Source organism: Lepus europaeus, chromosome 3, assembly GCF_033115175.1.
Source record: "Lepus europaeus isolate LE1 chromosome 3, mLepTim1.pri, whole genome shotgun sequence".
NCBI classification, from domain to species: domain Eukaryota; kingdom Metazoa; phylum Chordata; class Mammalia; order Lagomorpha; family Leporidae; genus Lepus; species Lepus europaeus.
In genome coordinates, this window is record NC_084829.1 from 15,441,644 (window position 1) to 15,466,883 (window position 25,240).

At 38.4% G+C, this 25,240-nt stretch overlaps 1 protein-coding gene across 5 annotated transcripts in view; it reads right to left on the bottom strand.

Annotated features, from left to right (window-relative positions):
* Positions 1-513: 513 nt before the first annotated feature.
* LOC133754136 (ankyrin repeat domain-containing protein 26-like) overlaps positions 514-25,240 on the bottom strand; it is an 80,078-nt gene continuing 55,351 nt past the window's right edge. The window contains exons 8-12 of one of the 5 annotated variants that reach the window (XM_062184707.1): positions 13,783-14,073; positions 13,012-13,226; positions 9,730-9,958; positions 1,872-1,923; positions 514-729 (exon numbers count right to left, since the gene is read on the bottom strand). In XM_062184707.1, coding sequence (XP_062040691.1) covers positions 605-729; positions 1,872-1,923; positions 9,730-9,958; positions 13,012-13,226; positions 13,783-14,073 — 912 coding nt within the window. In that variant the 3' untranslated portion in view covers positions 514-604. The remainder of the gene's footprint in view (positions 730-1,871; positions 1,924-9,729; positions 9,959-13,011; positions 13,227-13,782; positions 14,074-25,240) is intronic. The other 4 variants (XM_062184696.1, XM_062184703.1, XM_062184704.1 and 1 more) reach the window with 4 other exon arrangements.

Here is a 25,240-nt window from a genome sequence, read left to right on the forward strand (position 1 = left end):
GGGTTATAGATAACTTTTTTATATGCTGATTTTATTTCCTATGGGTAGATTCCCAGGAGTGGGATGGTAGGTCTATATTCAGATTTCTGAGGATCTCCATACTGTCTTCCACAGTGGCTGTACCAGTTTACATTCCCCATCAACAGTGGATTAGGCATGACCAGGTTATATCAGACACCAGAGTAGGACCACCTAGTATGTAACCTAAGCTGTGAGCTGAGGTAAACATTTTCTTTCCCTCAGCAGCTCATTTCTGGTACCTTAGAGTAACAAAATGTGGACTAATACAGTATATATTGAAAAATCTTGGAAAATACCAATTAACCATTAGTTAACTTCACTAAGGTATTAATGACAATTGGTTGACTGGAGGCTGTTTAAACATCTAGAATTTTATTGTCTTGACTGGCTAAACTTAATACCACTCATTTTCATCTGCAAAATCTCCTGAAAACTTAGTTATTGATCCCAAAAAATTAGCTTTAAATACTATACAAATTTTTGCCATACATCATAATATGAGAATATTTTCCTTTAATGATTTCCAAGGTCATGTATTTAATAAAAAAAGTTAGATTCTGTTTATTCAGTAAGATTTTGTCTTTCAGACCATATATTTGTTGTTCAAAAACTGTACATATTCTTGTGATGTGTTCAAAAGTAGATCTTCAACTTGAGTAGGTTGTATCTGAGAAGACTGGTAGAATACAGATGCACATTCGTCAGAACCTGGAAAGCATAATAAAGAATCCTATTTTTTGTCTCAAAAACTTCTTAGGTATCAAAGTCTAAGTCAATGCAAATATTTGCGAATTTTCAGTGTTAAGAATAAAAATGTACATATAAGAATATAGTGCACAATTATAATTTTCTCAGAGTTGCATACTGAATTAAGTATCACTGTGGGTCAAGTAGCAGAGCTCTTGCTATTCCCATCCTGCATTCATTTGTCCAACAACCACGTGCTAAGCACCAGAATTAAAGATGGAGGTGAAGTACTGCCCTCAATAATTTTATAAATGTAACCTGATGAGAACAATTTCCACCATGAAAGGAATAAAACAGGGCACTATTGGAACACACAGAATTTTTGTTTATTCTGGTTTTGCCTCATTACTGTAAACTTTCTGGGGAGAGGTAACAGGCCAGTTGACACTTGAAAGACAAGAAAAAAGTATTCCAGTTAGAGGAGGTAGCACAAGCATTTACGAAGCCTTAGAGGTGAAGAAGAGACTTGAGGAACTATAAGCAGTCTAGTGTGGCTAATGCTAGATCCACAAGGCAGAGCTGCAAGAGGACAGGCTGAGTGACTTGACAAGAACCAAAATGACTTAGTGTTTTTAATTCCTTGCTTGGGAATTTGGAACTTTTCCTGAGGACAAAACTAACGGTAAAGAGAATGACTGGAGATTTAGAATACTGTCTGTTAGGTAGCAGTGTAGGAACTGTCATTGATTCACCAAGTATTAGTAGACTGAGACTTGGGGGCCTTACATCACTATCTTAACCCTGAGAAGTTCACGATGCCTTTGCATTTTGAGAAGAGTTCCAGAACACTGGCTGACAGATTCATTGGGATGGCAGAACTGAGGGCTGACAGACTCATTGGGATGGCAGAACTGAGGGAAGTGTAAAGTCAGAAGACAAGACATACATAGACTTTTTGTGATTCCTAAAAGCTATTGATCATGTTGAATAAATAAAGAATACCCATTTTCATTATGAATGCTTTCACATATTTCATTAAATGCATGTAAGTAACAATATTTACTGTAGAATGGATAAATCAAACATGGAAAGTGATGCCATCTGTCATTAACAGTTTATTTCAGAATCTATGGAAATTTAATTGTCAAATTTTGGTAACATACCATTTTGTTTTTCTAGTTCCCTAGTGATACATTTGTCCAACTCCTGATGTATCTGTAATAAATAAAATATTATCTATAAGGCTTAACTTTAAAAAGATACACTACCATGTGAATATATCACTTATAGTGTATGGCCCTTAAAAAAACTTCCAAAGGCTAGACCTCACTTGAGGATTGCTTATATGGAAGCAATCATAATTAAAATTCCTACTATTTAAGTTTATCATAGAGAAAATATTTGTGTCATGCTGTTCAGCACAATTCATATTAGTCTATTGAACATGCAATATTTCAAAAGGATGAAATTTAATATTGTGCGAAGGCTGGGAACTTTGCATATTTTTTACTAAATTAATTACTTTGTATTTCTTAGAAAAACACTGTCCTTTATATGAGCTTTTTCTCTTTAATGTTCTTTTTAAAAATATATTTCTTGCCTTTTGCATCTTCTTTTGTTTTTAAAAACAGATTTATTTTATTTATTTGAAAAAGTTACAGAGAGAGGTAAAGACAGAGAGAGAGGTTTACCCATCCACTGGTTCACTCCCCAGATGGCCACAATGGCCGGAGTTGTGCCAATCCGAAGCCAGGAGCCAGGAGCTTCTTCCAGGTCTCCCACATGGGTGCAGGGGCCCAAGAACTTGGGCCATCTTCTACTGCTTTCCCAGGCCATAGCAGAGAGCTGGATTGGAAGAGAAGCAGCTAGGACTAGAACCTGTGCCCATATGGGATGCTGGCACTTCAGGCCAGCCTCTAACCTGCTGCGCCACAGTGCCGGCCCTGAATGTTCTTTTTCTTAAAATGAACTTTCCATTCTCAATTTATAGAAAATTAATGTTTTCAGGTGTATTCTATGCAAAATTTTCAGCACAGAATCTTTTTTTCTTTGAGAGAGTTATAGACAGTGAGAGGGAGAGACAGAGAGGTCTTCCCTCTACTGGCTCACTCCCCAAATGACCGCAAAGGCCAGAACTGCGCTGATCTGAAGCCGGAGCCAGGAGCGAGGAGCCAGGCGCCCCTCTCCCACGTGGGTTCAGGGGCCCAGGAACTTGGGCTATCTTCTACTGCTTTCCCAGGCCATAGCAGAGAGCTGGACCGGAAGTGGAGCAGCTGGGACATGAACCGGCGCCCACATGGGATGCCCACGCCGCAGGCAGAGGATTAACCTACTGCACCACGGCGCCGGCCCCTCGGCACAGAATCTTAAGTACTAAGTGAAGAAAGTAATACTCTCATAACATAATGTGAAAATTCTACTAGTAAAAGAGCAAGTAAAATAATTATATTGGCAAAAGATTAAATAAAAATATCATGCTATTTCTATTATGACTAAATGGATATATTACGACATATGGACATAAATGTTAAGAAAATTTGCTTGAAAAAAAGTTAATGCATATGAGAGTTTTACTAAATTATAAATAAGTAAAACAATTTATACTACTTGAATGATAAATTGAATGTTTTCAACAATTAAGAACAAACTGAAACAATTTACTAATTTTAGTTGCCTACCTAATTATAAAATGTGTTATATATATTATAAAATATTTTAAACTATGTAAATGTCCCTATTTAGAATAATGTTATGTAAATATTTCATCTAAAAGTGATTATCTCACTACAATGCTCAAACATGGTCTAAAATAGTACTATATTGAACACAATAAATACAGAATCTAATACCTTTACAAATTCTTGGTGTGACGATAATTTTTTGACTAACACGTTCGGCAATATTTTGAAAGACTATTTTCAACAATATTTCTGTGAAAATTGCATTATGGAAAAGCATTTTAAGATTAAAATAATGTGGCAACAACACTGCCTGTCAAGTCTTCTAGATGTAATAAGTCAGTACAGATGAAGGGAGAAGTCTTCCCTGAAGTAATCTCACATCGTCATGAACAGACTATACAAAACGTAAGTCACATTTTACATGACATGAAGTAAGGAGATGCCGTGTAAGGTTATTTTCCTCCCAAAAAAAGTCCCCTAAATGTTTATTTCCTAGATATAAATTATTTGGTTTGTCTTCATATAATGCTCACAAATGCTTTCATAATACACAAATATTACTTTGGTAAAAATAAAATATACTTCTTGACAGAATGTATACCTCTGTTCAGAATAATACTTATGTCTCTAGTCAAGAGTATACTTTGTGAACAAATTTAAGTAGGGTCATTTTTTACATAACTTCGACATTAGAAATATATGGTAGATGTAGTTGCCTCTTGTCAAGCCCTGTAATGGCCTCTCCTACAAAACCTTTCCTCCAGCCTTTCTCTCACCTTTGAATTCTCCAGCCTTTCTCTAATCTTTGAATTCTTTGAAATTTTATTGAAGAGAAATGCCTTTGAGAAAGACCCACCACGTAAGATTTAAATGTTCAGAGGGTAAAAGGACAGATCCAAAACACTGGGTAAGAGCTACTCTGGAAAGGGCAGGAGCTAGGTAAAGGGGCCTTGAGTATTGAAGGCTATGGTTTTCTCTCAGCTGACTGAAGTTGGAGTGGTTTAATCCACAGTCGCAGGTTAAAACGGACAACTGTTAGAATGTCTTATTGAAGTCCGTCAGACGTAGGTACTAGGATTAGCGGTTCAGATGTCATTTGGGCTGCTCACTTCCCATACTGGAGGGCTTGGGTCAAAGTCCAGGATCCATTCCTGATTTCAGCTTCCTGCTAATGCACAACAAGGGAGGAATCAGGTAATGGCTTAAGTAACTGGGTCCCTGACACAGGGGAGAAACAGTGAATTTCCAGCTCCTGGCTTCAGCCTGGTGTAGCCCTGGTTGTTGTATGCATTTGAGCTGTACACAGTGGATAGGAGATATCTCTGTGTGTCTGCCTCCATCTCAGTCTCTCTCTCGCTTGCTCGCTCTCTCTAGTAATATACTTTAAAATTCTCTTTCATTTTATTCTTACTCTCCCATTATATCATGCAATCTCCTTTTACTTAAATAGAAGTAATAAAAAATAGAAATTGACAATTGCTGTCCCCCATTGAATACAGTGTCTGGCACAGATTATGGAGGCAAAAAGGAGAGAAAAGTGTCTTGATGGCATTCAACCCTGTACTGTTTTATTATACAAGGTAACATCAATGGCTTTTGAATTATGCAAAGCAATGGCTAAGGAAAAAAATGAATGGTGCCAGAAATAAAAACTTCATCAGGGCTGGCACTGTGGCATAGTGGGTTAAAGCCCCAGCCTACAGTGCCGGCATCCCATATGGGTGCCAGTTCGAGTCCCGGCTGCTCCTTTTCCAATCCAGCTCTCTGCTATGGCCTGGGAAAGCAGAATAAGATGGCTCAACTCCTTGGGCCCTTGCACCCACGTGGGAGACCTGGAAGCTCCTGGCTCCTGGCTTTGGATCAGCACAGCTCTGGCCATTGCAGTCATTTGGGGAGTGAACCAGCGAAATGGAAGACCTCTCTCTCTCTCTCTGGCTCTACCTCTCTCTGTAACTCTTTCAAATAAATAAAAATAATTCTTTTTAAAAAAGAACTGCATCAAATGCTAATCTTCATTTTATGAGTAACACTGAATCAGAAATTAGATATACTTTATTAAGTTAAATGTATAAACTTAAAAAAAAAAAAAACCCTTCCTCTGTGGACTTTTTCTTTATTTCCAGAAGAAGGTTGAGCTTTAGAGGGTGGAATAACTTGAAATTTAACATTAGTATGAAAGGTACCAAACCTGGATACTCTTCCATTTCACAGAATATATGAAGGAGAAAAAATGAAATACAGGAGAATAATGTCCCAGCAGATACCAGCTAATTAGTCATGTTTACTTGTACCTGGTATTTTTTTTTTTAAATTTATTTAACAGGCAGAGTTATATAGTGAGAGAGAGAGAGACAGAGAGAAAGGTCTTCCTTCCGTTGGTTCACCCCCCATATGACTGCTATGGCCGGAACTGCACCGATCCGAAGCCAGGAGCCAGGTGCTTCTCCTGGTCTCCCACACAGGTATAGGGGCCCAAGCACTTGGGCATCCTCCACTGCCCTCCCAGGCACAGCAGAGAGCTGGACTGGAAGAGGAGCAGCCGGGACTAGAACCGGTGCCCATATGGGATGCCGGTGCTGCAGGTAGAGAATTAACCAAGTGAGCCACGGTGCCGGCCCCGTACCTGGTATTTTTTTAAAACTATGTCCCACAGAAATCTAAGTTCTACAGAGGATACTGCAACATAAAGGAATAAGGAAGACACAGCTTCAGATCCCATGCCTCCTCTAGCCACAGAGGTCTACTTCTATCTGTTTCACACCACACGGTATCTTGCATTCATTTTTAAAAAGAAAAGTTCTATTCTTCAAAAACAATGTAAAAGGCAAACTCTCTAATTTCACGTAGGAGATCACAGAGCCAACTGAATACAGGCCAGCAATGGGCCTTGTGTCTTATTGTTGAGCCTGGAGATTTATGGCAGCTACTTCCTTCACATTCAGGAAAAACACATTGATTTTAAAATATAACCTACAGAAAATGTGTAAGTAAAACATTTCCATGCAGTTCAGTGACTTTTAGGCATAGAACATAAGATTAGCTCTCTAACATAACTGTGAGTTCTGGAATTATGAATAAAGAAATAAAAATTATTATCACAATCTGTTAGCAACAATCAATATAGTAAATTTCCATAGAACAAGGAAACTAAAGGAAGATACTTCTCATATGAGGACTTATACTCTCTCTACCTTCCCTAAGAGGCAAAATTTACCCAGTTCATGAATTTGGTGAAGCATTTCCCCCGGGCTTTCATTACTTCCCAGAGTCACATGAACTAATATCTGCTGCCATTTGGAAGGAAGCAGCCAGATAGATGGTCAGATGGGTGTCGAGCATTTGTTTCTGCTACCTACACCTGTGTGGGAAAGTGGGTAATCTGGGATGAAGCATTTGGAAGAGCACTGTGGCTGAAATCTAAGCCATACCCCCTCACAGGTCATTAATATTAGAAATAAGTGGGGTCGGCGCTGTGGTGTAGTGGGTAAAGCTGCCGCCTGCAGTGCCAGCATTCCATGTGGGTGCCGGTTCGAGTCCCAGATGCTTTTCTTCCTATCCAGCTCTCTGTTATGGCCTGGGAGGAGTAGAAGATGGCCCGAGTTCTTGGGCCCCTGCACCTGCACAGGAGACCTGGAAGAAGCTCCTGGCTCCTGGCTTCGGATTGGCACAGCTCCGGCTGTTGTGGCCAACTAGGGAGTAAACCAGTGGATGGAAGACACCTCTCTCTCTCTCTCTCTCTCTCTGCCTCTCCTTCTCTGTGTAACGCGGACTTTCAAATAAATAAATCTTTAAAAAAAAAAGCAGATTAGTGTAACAAGATATGTATTAGCAAGATCTAACAAGTGATACATATGCTCAAATAATTATAATTTGTATATTAAACATAAACTCAAATTAATTATATTAGATTATATTATACATATGCTCAGAATAATTAATAATTACAAAATAATGTAGTTACTTCTAATATACATATGAAAAGTATTCCAGAATTAAACTGGGATGCAAAAACTGAAATTAAAGCATATTCATGGTAATTTATCACTATAATTGGTGTTATGTGGCAAGTCTAAATTTCATGTAATGGTGCAAGATACACTAAGTAAAATATGTTATGACTATGGGACAAACTTGCTTCAACAACCAGGACACCTGAAATCACTGACTAGTAAACTGCTGAATTTGTTATAATTCTTTTCCAAACAAGTAGAAAAAATGCTGAGATACAACTTCACAACAAGAATAGTGTAAAACACTTGAAAAAGTAAAATGAATCTTTAAAAAATGTATTCTTAAATATTTTTCTTTGATAGATATTGTGAATGGAATTTTTTCTCAATTTCACCTTCACTCTCTGAGTGTATCACTCATATATTTAAAAAACCAATTTTTTGCATGTTTATCTTGTACCCTATGACTTTACTGAATTGGTCTATCAGTTCCAGAAATTTTTTGGTGTAGTATTTAGGTTTTTCCATGTGGAACATCATGCCATCTGCAAACATGAATGTTTTCATTTCTTCCTGTCTAATTTTGATTCCATTTACTTCTTTCTCTTCCTTCATTGCTTTTTTTTTTTAATGTTTCCAATACTATATTGAATAAGAGTGGTGAAAGTGGACATCTTTGCATTGTTTGAGATCTGAAGGTAAATACTTTTCTTTTTTTGTATTCAAGTAGTCATATGTCACAATTTTGAAAGACACAGACCCTGACCACCTCATTTGTTACAAAAATAAAATAAAATTAACCCAAGAGTTTGAAAAAAAAAAAAAGCTAGAATCTTAAACTTTTTGCATTAAAACAGCCACTTGATTTGTTCCCCTTCCAGCTATCTAGCTGTAATACTAAGAAACTTTGGGTCTGCTACTCCGTGAGGTATTAAGGTATGGACTTAAGTAACAAAATCATGATCACATCCGTAACATGGGCCTGTGCTACTATTTGCACTAAAAAGGTGTTGAAAACATAAAACTGTAATTCAATGTGTACTCATTGAAATGAGTATTTTAAATAATAGTGACAAATAATGAAAACTAGCTTCCATATTAATCCTTGTTCAAACAAATATTTATTGTTTTGTAATTTTCCCCTTGTCAAAAAATAGTCCTATATTACAGAAATATCTGAAACTAAGTCAACTGGATTTTACCATCTCTACAACTGATAGCCTGTCCCTCTTGAACCCTATTCTTAAATTCTCAAAATGAATTCTTATGAATAAAATCACATGGTTGGATTAGAAGGTTACTATTATATCTCCAATGAAGATATGGACTGTATGAAGCTTTTCACAGGATTCTGTATAGGAAGAAAATAAATGATTCTGTTTGATGATAGTTGCTATTTACAGATGTTATTTCTACTTTCATCATCAAAAAATCATCATTAAAAAATTCAAATATTTGCTCAGGGCCGACGCTGTGGCACAGTGGGTTAATGGCCTGGCCTAAGCACCGGCATCCCATATGGGCACCAGTTCACATCCTGGCTGCTCCACGTCCGATCCAGCTCTCTGCTATGGCCTGGGAAAGCAATGGAAGATGGCACGAGTCCTTGGGCCCCTGCCCCAGCATTGGAGACCCGGAAGAGGCTCCTGGTTCCTGGCTTCAGATCGGCGCAGCTCTGGCAGTTGTGGCCCATTGGAGACTGAGCCATTGGATGGAGGACCTCTCTCTCTCTCTCTGCCTCTCCTCTCTCTGTGTAACTCTGACTTTCAAATAAATAAAATCTTTTTAAAAATTGAAATATTTGCTTAATTTAATTACTTAAAATTGTATGCTTTACAAAAGTTCAAGTAAAAAGGCTATAAATAAAAGAGCAATTAAAGAGGTGTTCTTGTTTTAGATCATAAAACGTTCTAAGGGAAAAGCAGAAATTTTTAATCTTTACTGGAATTACATGTTCTTTTAAGACATAAAATGATTCCTTTCAATCAATAATAAACATCCACCAGTGGTAACTCTTTGAATGCCAATCATTCAACAATGATTAAGGGTGAAAAGCTTGTTATAATGCAATAAAACTTGAAAATCATTTTTAACCAGTCAAACCAAAATCCATTAGGAAGTAAGTCAAATTATCTCCAAGTATACCTTTAGTTATTAGGAAAACATTTTCTACTTCTAAAAGGTAACATAGATGCATCTCTTAATTTAAAATGTGTTGTTTTGATTCCATTATTGAACATAGTTATAAACAATTATATAATTTCTTTTCCACATTAACAAAGTTAATTATAACCCTAGCATGCATAAGTCAAATTCAACTTTTCAACTAAATTAAAAATGTGAATTCTATCAGGAATCTGAAGTCCAAAGAGAAAGAAGTTATATCTAACCTTGGTCAAATAGTCATCCATGGTGTTATTTGATGGCTGTGGTCTTAAGATGGGAATCACTAAGTTTTCCTTTACAACAAGATCTCTGTTGAGCATGAAACTGTTTTTAGGGTTTCCACAACATGGTGACTTTAAGACAGGCCTCATGGTCAGAGTGCTGAGTAGAGATCTATTCAGCTTCTTCTCCGTGTGAAGCTCCATGGTGACTTCAGCTAGCCTCCTTTTAGTTCTGTGAAGGGTTCAAAGACAAATTATTTATTCAGTTCCCCCCAATAATTCCTAAATTATTGGCATTTTAAAAAGATTTATTCATTTGAAAGGTAGAATTACAGAGAAGGGGTGGGGAGACAAAAAGATATTTTGTATTCACTGGTTCACTCTCCAAATGGCCACAATGGCTGGAGCTGGGTCAGGCCAAAGCTAGGAGCCTGGAACTCCATCAGGATCTCCCATGTGGTTGGCAGGGCCCCAAGTACTTAGGTCACTTTCCATTGCACTAGCAGGGAGCTAGATCAGAAGCACAGAATCTAAGGCTCAAATCTGTGCTCATATGGGATGCCAGCAGCACAGACAATGGGTTAAGCCACTGACTGGCCTTTTTTTTTTTTAAACAAACAAGCAAACCAACAAAGACTTCCATACAAATAGGTGGAATTTCCCATTAAACAATGTTTTAGTACAAAAATGTGTCAGAATGCATCTACTTTTTAAAATTACAGGTTGTAAATTCTTTTAATGTAGTACATATGTTTGTAGGTGGATTTCTAATGAACAATTGAAAGCAAGAGTCCAAGAAATGACTGTCAATGAAGTATGGCTGGTTGTTAACACTCGCTGCCTTACAACATGTCTACTTACAAGATTCTTGTGGATGAAATCAGAAATACTAGTATTTCAAAGGTTAAGATGTGAGATGATGAATATATTAATTATCTGGATTATAATAACCTCTGCTATGTATAAATATATCAACATATGCATATATACAACAAAAGCATAACATCAGAGAGAAATGTTATTTCATATGCTGTTCCATTTCCCACAATGCCTGAAACAGCTAGGACTAGGCCAGGCTGAAGCCAAGCCTGTAACCAGGTCTCCAATGTGCATGGCAAGGTGCCTAGCAATGAGACCATTTCTGATCCCTCCCACAATGCATTACCAGGAAGCTGGATCAGAAGTAGACTAGTGAGGACTCAAATTGGTACTCTCATATGGGATGTACCCACTGCACATCACCTATCCCTCAAAATCTTTTATAAAAGGCTAGAAAAAGTTGTATATAGTTAAATCAGATTAGAAAATTTTAAAAATCCTCAAACACATTTTCAAGTATTTGTTTTTACCCCTTCTGCATACTTCATCTTTTACTTGGGGGAAGTTAGGCATTTGACACTGAAGAAAATTCAGAGTAGCAAGCTCTTGCATTAGCTAAGTTGGTAAGGAGAAAGAACTAAAGCAGCCCCAAAGGCAATTAGCTCATAACATTATTGTCCTGGCATTAGAGGTGGATGACCAAGGTTCTGTTTACTTAAAATCAGAGCTGGTATTGAGGCCTAACAGATTAAGCTGCCAACCATGATGTTGGCATCCCCTATGGGTACTGGTTCAAGTCTTGGATGCTCTTATGATACAAGTCCCTACTAATGTGCCTGCGAAAGCAGTGGAAGATGGCACAAGTACTTGAGACTTGGATACAGTTCCTGGCTCCTGACTTCAGTCTGGCCCAGCCCCAGATTGTGGCCATTTTGGGGAGTGAACCACTGGATGAATAGCTCTCCCTTTCTGTCTCTCCTTCTACCTAACTAAAATAAATAAATTTTAGAAATAAGTTATTTATGTTTACTTATTTATTTCAAAGGCATAGAGACAGGTAGAAAAGGAAAGACAGAGAAAAGATGTACCTTTGTGGGTTTACTACCCAAATGCCTGCAACAACTAGAGCTGTGCTAGGCCAAAATCAGGAGTCAAAACTCCATCAAGTTTCTCACTAGCATGGTAATGACTCAAGTACTTGGGCTAGCATCAACTGCCTCCCACGTGCATTAGAAACTGCTTCAGAAGCAGCACAAGGACTAACTCTGTATACTCTGACAGTGGATACAGGCATCCCAAATGGCAACCCAAAATGCTAGACTGCAATGCCTGCCCCAAGGTTTTATTTTGAACCACTCTTGTGAATTATTCTTCCTTCCATTTCTGTGTTAATCTCCCTAGCTCGGGAGTGGACACATCATAACAGGCAGTTTTTCTCAACATACCCTGTAGTGATAACACCAATAATCACAATCAGGGAATTGTTAAGTTATTGAGTGCCAGATTATGCCAAGAGCAGTAGTTGTTTTTGACACTTTGGGTGTGAGTTGAGAGATTCCAATTAATTCCAGTTAAATTCATTATTATTCATATTAACTGTCTTAAACTAAAATTCTATTTTTTTCAAGTGGAAATACTATCTTTTAAGAATATTTATTATCACTTGAAAGACGGACAGGGGCCAGTGCTGTGGCGTATCAGATTAAGCTGTCGCCTGCAGTGCCAGCATCCCATATGGGCGCTGGTTTGAGACCCAGCTGCTCCACTTCTGATCTGGCTCTCTGCTGTGGCCTGGGAAAGCAATGGAAGATGGCCCAAGTCCTTGGGCTCCTGCACCCATGTGGGAGACCTGGAAGAGGCTCCTGGCTCCTGGCTTTGAATCCGTGCAGCTCTGGCCATCGCAGCCAATTGGGGAGAGAACCAGCAGACAGAAAACCTCTTTCTCTCTCTCTGTCTCTCCTTCTTTCTCTGTGTAACTCTGACTTTCAAATAAATAAATACATCTTAAAAAAAAAAAAAGGAAGACAGAGAGTCAGCAAGAGACAGAGACAAAGATAGGCAGAGAGATCCTCCAGCCAAGGTCTCATTCTGCAAGGGACTACAATAGCCATGGCCAGCCCAAATCCTGGTGCCTGGAACCCCATCTGAGTCTTCCATGTGGTTGTTAAGGGACCCAGATATATGACCCATTATTTGCTACCTCTGTAGGTGAACATTAGCAGGCATCTGGATCAGAGCTGAGTCACTGGGACTCAAACCAGGTGCTCTGATGTGGGTTCCAAGTAGTCACTTGAGTGTAGCATCAAACATCAAGCTCTGGACTGAAATAGTTTCCAAAAGTACTTAATCTATTTAGCTTTCATTTTCTACTAATGTTATAAGCCTGTCTTTCTAAATTAGAAAGTATGCTTTAGAGGCAAATTAATGAGCTTAATTTATTTTAGATTATTCTAAATTTTGGCTTACTCATTTAATTCAGTTGACAATGATTTCTTATCTTTTAATTCTTGTAGGTAGAATAGTTTATATTTTTCCAATTCTGTATTATTAGAATCTTTAGCAGCTTTCAGTTTGGAGATTTCAGATTCTAGGTCATTGATTTTGAGTTCCATGTGGGTCCTTATATAAGAATTACTATTGTCTCTTGACTGATTTATATTTTCCTGAGATGCTGATTGTGCCTACATAAAATCAGAAAAATAAGTTTTAAAATAATTACAATCTTGATAAATATTTGTTATTGATAATATCTGTTTTCTTATTTTTCAGTGATTCTGAGAGCAGTTTTAAAGATGTGAAAAATAGATGACATCTAAAATACATATCCTCAATAACCACTGAATTAAATGTGAGCTAAAATAAAAACTGAAACCCTTCTGTTAGTATTCATGTAATCTGATAATTCAGAAAACAGATTTAATTAAAATTTAAAATATTGAACAGTGTCACATAAGGACAATAATTTCTAAATGACACTTTTTTGTTTCTTCCTACTAGTCTGGTTTCATGCCAAGTAGTCATAATAATGAGTATCTTAAGAAAATTATTTTGAAAGATCAGCTTGGTTCTAGTAATGATGGAAACTGAAATATTTAAAAGAATTAACAGATGCTAACTTTCTTCTAGAAATCTAGTAAACAAATTGTCATAAGGGAAATATAGGAAACACATACAATATCCTTATATACATCCAAAACAATGAAATACGTGGAAGCATATTACAGATATGGAATTAACCTGTAAAAATAGATTGACTTCTTTTAATCTGTCTACTATATATTGCCTTGCTCTTTCTTCAATCTCTTGTTTATACAATGCTACTTGATCATATTCTGCCATATTCATTTCTATATGATTTTTGAGGTTTATTACTGTTTGCTTCAACTGATTTTTTTCCTCTTCCAGTTTTTTATATTTCCTTTCTATTGTTTTCAGAGATCTCAACTGTTGTTGAAGAGCTTCATTCACTGTGTACATATGCTGACATTTTGAAGATGCAGTATCCAGTTTTATTCTAAGATCATCAATCTGCATGAACAAAATAATACAGATTGGTAATGAGGGAAGTAAGCTGAAACTGTGCAATACAAAAACTGACAAATTTTGAAATAAATCCAATGGAAAAAATAGATCATATAAATTCAGACATTTATAGAATGTGGTACCTTGAATTACTTATTTAGAATATCAAAAAAATTAAAAACACGAAGAATCAAAACTATATTCTTTATTCACATCTGTCATATTTAATTTACACTTGATCTTAAAGTTTTATTTGCTTATCACTGTTTCAAGTCTTTCTTCTTTAAGATGTTTCTAAGTCACCCTTAAAAAAACTCTGAGGCCGGCATTGTGCACAGCAGGTTAAGCTGCTGCTTGTGATACCAGTATCCAATATGGATACCAGTTGGAGTCCTGTGCTCCACTTCCAACCAGGCTACCTGCTAATGTGCCTGGGAAAATAGTGGAAGAAGTCCCAAGTATTTTGGCCCCTGCAACCACTTGGGAGACCTGGATGGAGCTCCAGGCTCCAGGCTTTGGTCTAAGCCAGCACCAGGCAGACCATCTGGGGACTGAACCATACGACAGAAGATATCTCTCTGTGTCACTCCCCCTCTCTCTGTAGCTCTGCCTTTCAAATAAATAAATAAATCTTTAAAAAAGAAACAGACAAAAACCCTGTTCTGTTTGTATTATAATTAACCGTGTTGTAACATGAGAATTGATAATTGTGTTGTAATAATTATCATGCATTTGCTGTGACAAAGAATCTAATGTATTAATAAAATTTTTAAATTAAAAAAATCTACATCAAAAATGAAAAAAAAACCTTCTTACTCCTTTCCACCATTTTCATTTATCATAATTTCTAAAGATGTTTTAAAGATAGCATATTATTTTATTTAAGTCTGAGTTAACAAATGGCTCCCTGTATAGGACTTGAAAGTAAGACTCTTATTGATGAATCTTGTGAGTAGAGACTCTAATAACATAAGCTTTTTCTGAAATGCAGATGTTTTATGCTTGTTTCAATTGGATTGCAATGAGTAATTTCTGGGGTTAAGTAGTAATAATGTTTTCGGCTATATAAGTGGCGACATGATCTATTAATTTTTAAATAAATATTATTAATAATGCCGTTTTTTTAAACACTTTTGGGACTTTTCACAATTAGTAATTGTGCTAAACAAAAACCACTGGTGGAGTTGGGAAGAACTGCTTTCCTTCAGACCTAATCATTATTTGATTTTGAAGTGGTGGGTTCAGAACATGCCTACAACTCCTTTGACATTTCTCCCATTAAATCCCCTCCCCTGAATATGTAACAAATTTCTAGTAAACAGAATATCACAGAATGTGTGTGTGTGACTTTTGTTACAAAATGTGATAGAACTTCTACCTGGCTTTTTCTATGTGTTCATGCTTATAACCCAACACCCATCTTGTGAGAAACCCCAAGCCTCAAGATGAATCATCATATAAGCATTGCAATAGTCTAGTGTATTTAAAGGCCCAGCCAAAAACCAGTTTCAACTAGCAAACGTGAATAAGCAAGTCTTTAGTTAGTTTCATGTCACTGCAGATGATGCCATACATAAAAGAAATGAATGGCTCACTGAATCTTGCCAAAATTGTAGATTGTGTACTAAGTGAAACCCAAAGAGCTCCCATCTACTACTTGACTTGCTAAATACCCCAATGGCTAGGGTTGGCTGGGGCAGAGCCAAGGAGCTGGAACTTAATCCTTGTCTCCCACATGGGTGGCAGGGATCCAACTACTTGAGCCACCACCTGCCAGGGTCACCACTGGCAAGGAGATGGAATTAGAAACCAGAGCCAGAGCTGAAGGCAGAAATCAAAGCCAAGCAGTCCAATTTGTGATTGAGATGCCTTAACTTACCAGGCTAACACCTCCCCAGGAGCCCTGAATTTGGAGGTGATTTTCTACCTAATGAGAAAAACTAGCACATATACTGATACTAATTACGGGGGAGTTGCCATTTAAAAAAGAAAAATCTAAAACACACAAAATGTCTTCAGCCAGTAGGTGGGAGTAAGCTGAGGTGACCTAGAGAAGAGTAAAAATGAAGATCGAAAGGCCTTCACAGAGACTGTGAGTGGATGCCTAACATCCCTGGACAAAACGACAGAAAGAGCTTCAAGTCCATGGAAAGAAAGCACTGAGACACAAATTAAAGGGACATCTTCTGACACGCAGCATCTGAGAGTTCATGTGAAAGAGAAATGAAAGACTATTAACTGTAAAGCAACCAGGAATTGCTGGGATAAAATTTCTGTTTCTCATTTTTGAACATGTCAAACTGCCAATCGTAAAATAAATGGCTTCTGTGATAAACTGAAATCCATAGTGCTGCCAGTGAAACACAATCTAAAGATGAAGCCAAGGGGCTGGCGCTGTGGCTCACTTGGTTAATCCTCTGCCTGCAGCGCCGGCATCCCATATGGGTGCCGGGTTCTAGTCCCGGTTGCTCCTCTTCCAGTCCAGCTCTCTGCTGTGGCCTGGGAAGGCAGTGGAGGATGGCCTGGGTGCTTGGGCCCCTGCACCTGCATGGGAAACCAGAAGGAAGCACCTGGCTCCTGGCTTCGGATCGGTGCAGTTCTGGCCGTAGCGGCCATTTGGGGGGTGAACCAACAGAGGGAAGACCTTTCTCTCTGTCTCTCTCTCTCACTGTCTAACTCTATCTGTCAAAAAAAAAAAAAAAATATGAAGCCAAGACTGTGCCTGTAAAATTTCATTTTTAAGACCTCAGAAAGATTTAAGCTGTTACCTCAAATAACTGTAAGGATCTTTCTGTATGAAAATGTTAATGGTAACGATTCACTGTAGAGGAATCCCACAGTGAAGAGTTCATCACAAAAAGATTTGTGGCATCAAGAAATTGTCGTTAAAGATGTCCACATCCCATGTGATTATGCCTGGATTTGATATTCCTTCTGGCTCCTGACATTAGTTTCCTACTAACTCAGACCCCGGGAGAAAGCAGTGATGGCTCAATTAATTGAGTTCCTGCTGCCAACTCAGGAGATCTGGATTGAGTTCCAGGAACACAGCATCAGATCTAGGCCTGGCCCAGGGACTTTGTGGGCATTTGGGAAATGACTCTTCAGAACGGAGCTCTCTTTCTGTTTCTCTGCAATTCAGGTAAAAGAACATAAAAAGATTTGGTAAAGTAGTTTTTGAATAACATGAAACCTAACAAAATTCACAGAAGTTTTTAAGAGAATCATAGTAGCAAACATACTTTGCTAACTTGCAACAAAAGAGACATAGAGAATTAACAATGAAGAGAGGCCTTTGAACTCTGATGTGGCGCTAGGAATTTGGAGTCCTGTCATGATGCAGTGCTTGGCCTTGGATCACTGGGCAGTGTTCCCAACATAGGAGAATCAACAGTAATATTTTAATAGCTATCACTGACATTGGAATCTAGTCTATAATTTTAAAAGCAAAATCTTAATTTTACTACTGAAAGCCACGGATTATTCATGTTACCCAAAACTAAATAAATTGGGATCCTAAAACTGATTAAAAAATTACCTTTACAATTTTTTTTAGCATATTATTGTGAATTGTCATTTCAAATTCGCTGGTTTTTAAGTCTCTATGGGTACCAAACTCTCAATTTTCATACTCATTTAACTTCTGTCTTGTCACTGCTAGGAGTTTCTTAAATATCCAGTAATGTATATAGTAAGACACAATTATAAGAATAAATATTTTTAAAATATTTAAACCTGAGTTGTGTTCTATCATGTAAAAAATAAACCTATACATGATTATCCTCTCTGGTTTATTCCAATTTAACCTTATCTGGAACCATTACAGTAAAATTATACTCTTAGGTAAAGTAATATGAAGAAAAGTTTTAGGACATATATGGCAAATAGATTCACATTGTAACCATAAACAGAGTTCTTACAAATTATTAGTATCTACTAACTAAATTAATATAAAACCTTAACTTATTATTAAATGTGAGCAAATATCATATTAAATATGATTCAAATATCAGTATTTAAGATGAAGAAAACAGTCATATATAAATATCTTTAAAGGCCGGCGCCGCGGCTCAATAGGCTAATCCTCTGCCTTACGGGTTCTAGTCCCGGTCGGGGCACCGGATTCTGTCCCGGTTGCCCCTCTTCCAGGCCAGCTCTCTGCTGTGGCCAGGGAGTGCAGTGGAGGATGGCCCTTGGGCCCTGCACCCACATGGGAGACCAGGATAAGCACCTGGCTCCTGCCTTTGGATCAGCGCGGTGCGCCGGCTGCAGTGCGCCGGCCGCGGCAGCCATTGGAGGATGAACCAACGGCAAAAAGGAAGACCTTTCTGTCTCTCTCTCTCACTGTCCACTCTGCCTGTCAAAAAAAAAAAATCTTTAAAAGACACAAAAATATTTTAGTATCTGTTGAGCACAGCCCATAAAAGAAAAAGGAATACACAAGAAAAACTTAATGATCATCTAAAATAGAAAAGGGAACAGAAAAGAAATACATTTGAGTCTGAGCTGAGGCAAAAAATTAAGAAGAAAAAGCATCAGCTGAGAGATAATATGTAAAAACTTAGACTGTTTTAAAAGAGCTAGAATTCTTTGGTAGCACAATGTTAACAAAAAACAATAGGGATGGAAAACCAAGTAGAGAAAGTTAAATGACAGAAAATATAATTTAGAATCAGTATATAAAATGAAGTGCTCAGAAAGTAAATAGAAAATCAGTTATGCTAAAGGCTTTAAAGACACTGGGAAACATGCTGTTTTTTTATTTGTGATAGAAACACAATGACTCATTTCTTTTTCCTTCAAGACACAGACATATTTTTGTATGTATTTTATACATACATATATTATTTTTTAAATTTTATTTATATAAAATGTATAAATAGTTATACTCATTAAATTTGAGTAAACAGGCCAGTGTTGTAGTGTAGTGGGCTAAGTTGTCACCTGTGATGCTATTATCCCTTATCCAATTCCAGATGTTGTTCTGCTTTCTGTTAATGTGCCTGGGAAAGTAGTAGAGGATGGCTCAACTACTCAAGTCTGGCCTAGCCCTGGCACTTGGAGTCATCTGGGGAGTGAATCAGCTTTTGGAAGGCCTATCTATCTATCTATCTATCTATCATCTGTCTCTATTGCTTCCTGGTAGTCCGCATTTCTATTTAATAAACAATCATTAAATAAAAGAAAATGAGAAAATCTCTACAATATATGTAAAAAAAGAATAAAGTTATGTCTTTTACAACAAAATAGAGGCAACAGGAAACCATTATGCTTAGTGAAATATACATCTTCAAAAGACAAATATCATATTTTCCCTGATCTGTGGTAACTAATATAGAGTACAAAAAATGTAATGTATATGAGTGAAATCAACAGTTTGAGATTTGATTATTGTTCATAGCCTTTGTTTATACTCTTGAGGAATAGTGGTTTTTCTACTGTTTGTTGAATTCTGTATTTAGCAGAGGGTTAAACTTTTGACTATACAGAAAATTGAAAGTGTGTCATTATAAAAATTAAAAGAAAAATAAAAAAAGAATGATGGAGGGAGAAGGGGAGGGTGGGAGTGAGAAAGGGAGGCAGGGTAAGGTAGGAAGTATCATTATGCTCTTAAAATTGTATATATGAAATACATTAAGTTTTTATAAACAAAAATTATTCAAAAACAGGCACAGAAAGAAAATATAAGCTAAATCAAGATAATTTTTCTTTGTTAAAGACCGACTCCCCAGAAGCACAAGCACAGGCCTAATTCCTTGGCCCTTGAGGTCATAGTTCCTGGTCTGGTTGGACTTGAATTTCATCATAGGAGATGGCTATTGCTTCCACTGCTGCTTCAGCCACTGCTGGGGGCCCTGGCCACAACTACACAATCAATGAGAGCCAGTAAGGAAGCAGGGGCGCTAGGAGTGCTTAAATACATCTTTAGACCCACTAAAAAACAACCAACTGACCACTTGGAGATCTTGTAAGAAATTCTTGCATTTCCTTACAAGATCAGAAATGAGGAGCAAGAAAAATCCTTTCAGTAAGATGTGGGATGGTAGAAAGTGAGAAAGATCAGTTTTAGAAAACAGATAGCTAAAACATTTTCTCTACAACTTGTTAACCTTTAAAAATATAATTGCTGCTAATAATACTTTAACAATACAGTCCTTTAGAAAAAACTAAAGGCTTACTGAAAATGAGGTCTTGTGCCCCAAATGCAGCTGGATTAAATATAAAAGTTAGTTCACAAATCAATGCTGTCAAAGGATTTAGTGAAGTAGAAAAACTTTTTAACTGATACAATTTCATTCTAAATTTGGTAATGTGATCAAACACAATCTCTAAAATTTTTCTAATTTTCTATAAGGCAGTTATGTATTCTGGGCCATTTTGTAAAGAAAATATTTTGTATTCTACAAATTGACACTTTAGTATCACTCTTTCATGGACTATCTTTTTAAGTAATTTCTGAAATTTCTTTAGACATTTAACACAGCAGAAAAACTTATTTTGTATATAGGACTGCTTCCACCTTACATACTGTCACAACAACTTTGGGAGTTTGTCATGTACCTGATATCCTTAGAGATAATATTACATGAACTTTTTTTTTTATAAACTCTTGGACTACATAATGACATGTAAATACATATACAGTATTCATGTTTACTATCTCTTGAAATTTAGCCTATAAATAATGTTGAATAATTTTCTTTGGCCAGAAACACATTTGGATGAAAGTAGTATCACTTAGGACAGGATTTTCTTCAGTACTGTTTAACAAGTCAAGTGTCTTTCTTTTTTAAGATATATTTATGTATTTGAAATGCACAGTTACAGAGAGAGGGAGAGACAGAGATAGACACAGACCTTCCATCCACTGGTTCAATCCCCAAACAGCAGCAATGGCCAGAGCTGGGCCATACAGAAGCCAGGAGCCAGGAGCTTCATTCAGGTCTTCTATGTGGCTGGCAGAGACCCAAATGCATTAGTGCATTAGCAGGGAGCTGGATCAGAAGTGGAGTAGTTGGGACATGAACTTGTGCCCATATAGGATGCTAATGTTGCAGGAAGTAGGTTAACCCATTACACCACAATGGCCAGGCCCTCTGTCTTTAGTCTATGCAATTAAGAAAAAACATGGGGTCGGCACTGTGGCATAGTGAGTAAAGCCACCACTTGCGATGCTGGCATCCCATAAGGGCACTGGTTGGAGTCCTGGCTGCTCTACTTCCCTGCTAATGTGCTAGGGAAAGCAATGAAAGATGGTGCTTGGGGCCTTGTACCCATGTGGGAGACCCGGAAGAAGCTCCTGGCTCCTGGCTTCGGACCGGCGCAGCTCTGGCTGTTGTGGCCAACTGGGGAGTGAACCAGTGGATGGAAGACTTCTCTCTCTCTCTCTGCCTCTCATTCTTTCTCTCTGTAACTCTGACTTAAATAAATCTTAAAAATATATTAAAATAAATATAAAAAGGAAAAATGTGTAAAATACAACAGTACTTAATGGTTTCCACGTAGGAGGAATTCTTTCTTTCTTTTTTTTTTTTTGACAGGCAGAGTGGACAGTGAGAGAGAGAGAGAGAGAGAGAGAGAGAAAGGTCTTCCTTTGCCGTTGGTTCACCCTCCAATGGCCGCCGCAGCCGGTGCACCGCGCTGATCCAAAGGCAGGAGCCAGGTGCTTATCCTGGTCTCCCATGGGGTGCAGGGCCCAAGTACTTGGGCCATCCTCCACTGCACTCCCTGGCCACAGCAGAGAGCTGGCCTGGAAGAGGGGCAACTGGGACAGAATCCGGTGCCCCGACTGGGACTAGAACCTGGTGTGCCAGCGCCACAAGGCGGAGGATTAGCCTATTGAGCTGCGGCGCCAGCCTAGGAGGAATTCTTTCACTATTCTTTTGGAACCTAGTCTACCAAAATCAGAGAAAAGGACATAAGGAGATTTATCTTTATCAAGAGAAAATGTCAACATTTTCAGGCTAAAGAAAACAAATAGAGTATTGGGCCTATCATCTGTACTTATTTGTGGGGAAGTTAAATAAAAATATGAAATCTAGAATTCTCATTTCTATGTGCCTCCTAACTGAAAAAAAAAAAAAAAGGGAAGTAATTATTATAAATTGACTTGAAAAGTGGAAATCGTCCTGGTGTATCTTTCTTGTATTCATGACATTTTCATTCAGGTACACGTCATCCAATCTTATGTCCACTGCTTGTAACAACTGAATTCCATTGCATTGTGTCATTCAAGATAACTGTTGTAACAATCTTTAATATTTTATAAGAAAATGCAAAATGGCACTGATAGATATTTAGGTTTTGAATGATATTTTCTTTTTTTTTTTAAAGATTTATTTTATTTATTTGAAAGACAGAGTTACAGAGAGAGGTAAAGACAGAGAGAGAGGTTTTCCATCCACTGGTTCACTCCCCAGATGGCCGCAACGGCCAGAGCTGAGCCGATCTGAAACCAGGAGCCAGGAGCTTCTTCCGGGTCTCCTACATAGGTGCAGGGGCCCAAGGACCTGGGCCATCTTCTACCTAGGCCATCTTCTATTGCTTTCCCAGGCCATAGCAGAGAGCTGGATTGGAAGTGGAGCAGCCGGGACTAGAACTGGCACTCATAAGGGATGTCGGCGCTTCAGGCCAGGGCTTTAACCCACTGCTCCACAGCGCCGGCCCCATTTCTGAAGTGAGCAAAAAAATTCTTCAGAGATGAAAACTCAAAGGGGATAGGGAAGAGTGCAAATTTTTTTTTTTTTTTGACAGGCAGAGTGGACAGTGAGAGAGAGAGACAGAGAGAAAGGCCTTCCTTTCTTCCTTTTCCGTTGGTTCACCCCCCAATGGCTGCTGAGGCTGGTGCGCTGCGGCCAGCGCACCACGCTGATCCGAAGCCAGGAGACAGGTGTTTCCCCTGGTCTCCCATGTGGGTGCAGGGCCCAAGGATTTGGGCCATCCTCCACTGCACTCCCGGGCCACAGCAGAAAGCTGGACTGGAAGAGGAGCAACCGGGACAGAATCCGGCGCCCCAACCGGGACTAGAACCCGGTGTGCCGGCACCACATGCGGAGGATTAGCCTATTGAGCTGCGGCGCCAGCTAAGAGTGCAATTTATAGTATATATCAAAGACATTGCTATTGCTTATTTTAATTTTTTTTTTAATTTGAGAGGCAGAGTGACAGAGGGAGAGAGATGGATAATCAAAGGAAGACATCTTCCATTCAGGGGTTCACTCCCGAGATAGACACAACAGCCAGGATGGAAAAGGCTAAAGCCGAGATCCCAGAACTCCATCCAGATCTCCCACATGGGTGGCAGTGACCCAAATAACTTTGGCTATCTCTGCTGCCCTGCCAGTTGCCTTGGTAGGGAGTTTGAACTAGCAATCTGATATGGGATGCCATATCACCATCACAAGTGGTGGTTCAAACTGCTGTACCACAATGCTGACTTCATTTCTGTTTTTGAAATCATTAAAGAGAAAGATTAATATTTGGAATTCAAAAAAGGTTTCAGATGGTGCTGTAAGTTTTAGAGGGGCAAAATTCAAAATGGAATAATTATGAAAATGTAACTCTAGTGCTATAGTGTTTATAGGGTTCTATAAAATCAAATTATAGTTAAAGAATGGTTGAAATGAACTGAAATATTGAAATATTGCTGTTATCTCTTTTTCTAATTCACTATTTTCTTCATTTCTTGACCTAAATTATAATACTCCAGATTTTTAACTCAGTAATTTTCTTTAACTGCTCCTTCTCATCCTCAAACCTTGCAATAAAGTTATTTTTGTCTAATTCTTCTTGTTTAAAAAAATCATCTCATGAGAGTTCATGAGTAATATGTTGTAAAATGCAAACAGATTTGAAAAATGACTTTTTTTTTTTTTGACAGGCAGAGTGAACAGTGAGAGAGAGAGACAGAGAGAAAGGTCTTCCTTTTTGCCGTTGGTTCACCCTCCAATGGCCGCCGCGGTAGGCGTGCTGCGGCCGGCGCACCGCGCTGATCCGATGGCAGGAGCCAGGTGCTTCTCCTGGTCTCCCATGGGGTGCAGGGCCAAGCACTTGGGTCATCCTCCACTGCACTCCCTGGCCACAGCAGAGAGCTGGCCTGGAAGAGGGGCAACCGGGACAGGATCGGTGCCCCGACTGGGACTAGAACCCGGTGTGCCGGCGCCGCAAGGCGGAGGATTAGCCTAGTGAGCCGCGGCGCCGGCCAAAATGACTTTTCTTAAAACAATCCAAAACAGATTCACATTTTCATCATTATATTTTCTGGAATTTAACTACAAAATTTGTGAAAAATAGATAACTTTACAAATAAAATACTAAGCATTAATATAATTACTTGACTTCAGGATGGGACAAATACACTCATTGTAAGAATTCTTCCATAGGTTTCAACATTGTAGTTTTATAAATATCTCTGAATAAAGATTAAGCCTTCACTTTGAAATACAAAAACATAACTTCCCACATGCTTGAGGTATTTCTATCATCCTGTTTTTCTCCCTTTTATTATACTCTAATATTCTAAAATGCATATATCTTCCAGAGGTCTAATTTTTTGTCTTTTTTTTGTTTAAACTTAAACCTGACTTCCAACCCCATAATTTCAATGAAGAAACCTTGAGGGTCACCATGGACCCCTTTCTGAGTTCTTATCCTGCTTCAGTTCTCAGCAGTAAGCACTCCTAGTGACCACACCTTCCCCTCTGCTCCTCTAACAAATTTCTCTCCTAAATACGGCCACCCCAGAATTTTAGTACTGTCCTTTCCTATTGCTCTTCATAAACTCAGAATTCCTTAAATAGCAAGGCTTCTACACAGATTGTTTAATAAATATTTCCAGCCCAATTGTTTTATTATTTTATACTTACTTTTAACTCCCTTTCCTAGTTTGCTTCTCATATGTCTATTATCTTTTTTTTTTTTCATTTGACAGATAGAGTTAGACAGTGAGAGAGAGAGACAGAGAGAAAGGTCTTCCTTCCATTGGTTCACCCCCAAATGGCCGCTACGGCCGGAGCTATGCCGATCCGAAGCCAGGAGCCAGGTGCTTCCTCCTGGTCTTCCATGTGGGTGCAGGAGCCCAAGCACTTGGGCCATCCTCCACTGCCTTCCTGGGCCACAGCAGAGAGCTGGCCTGGAAGAGGGGCAACCGGGACTAGAACCCAGCACCCATATG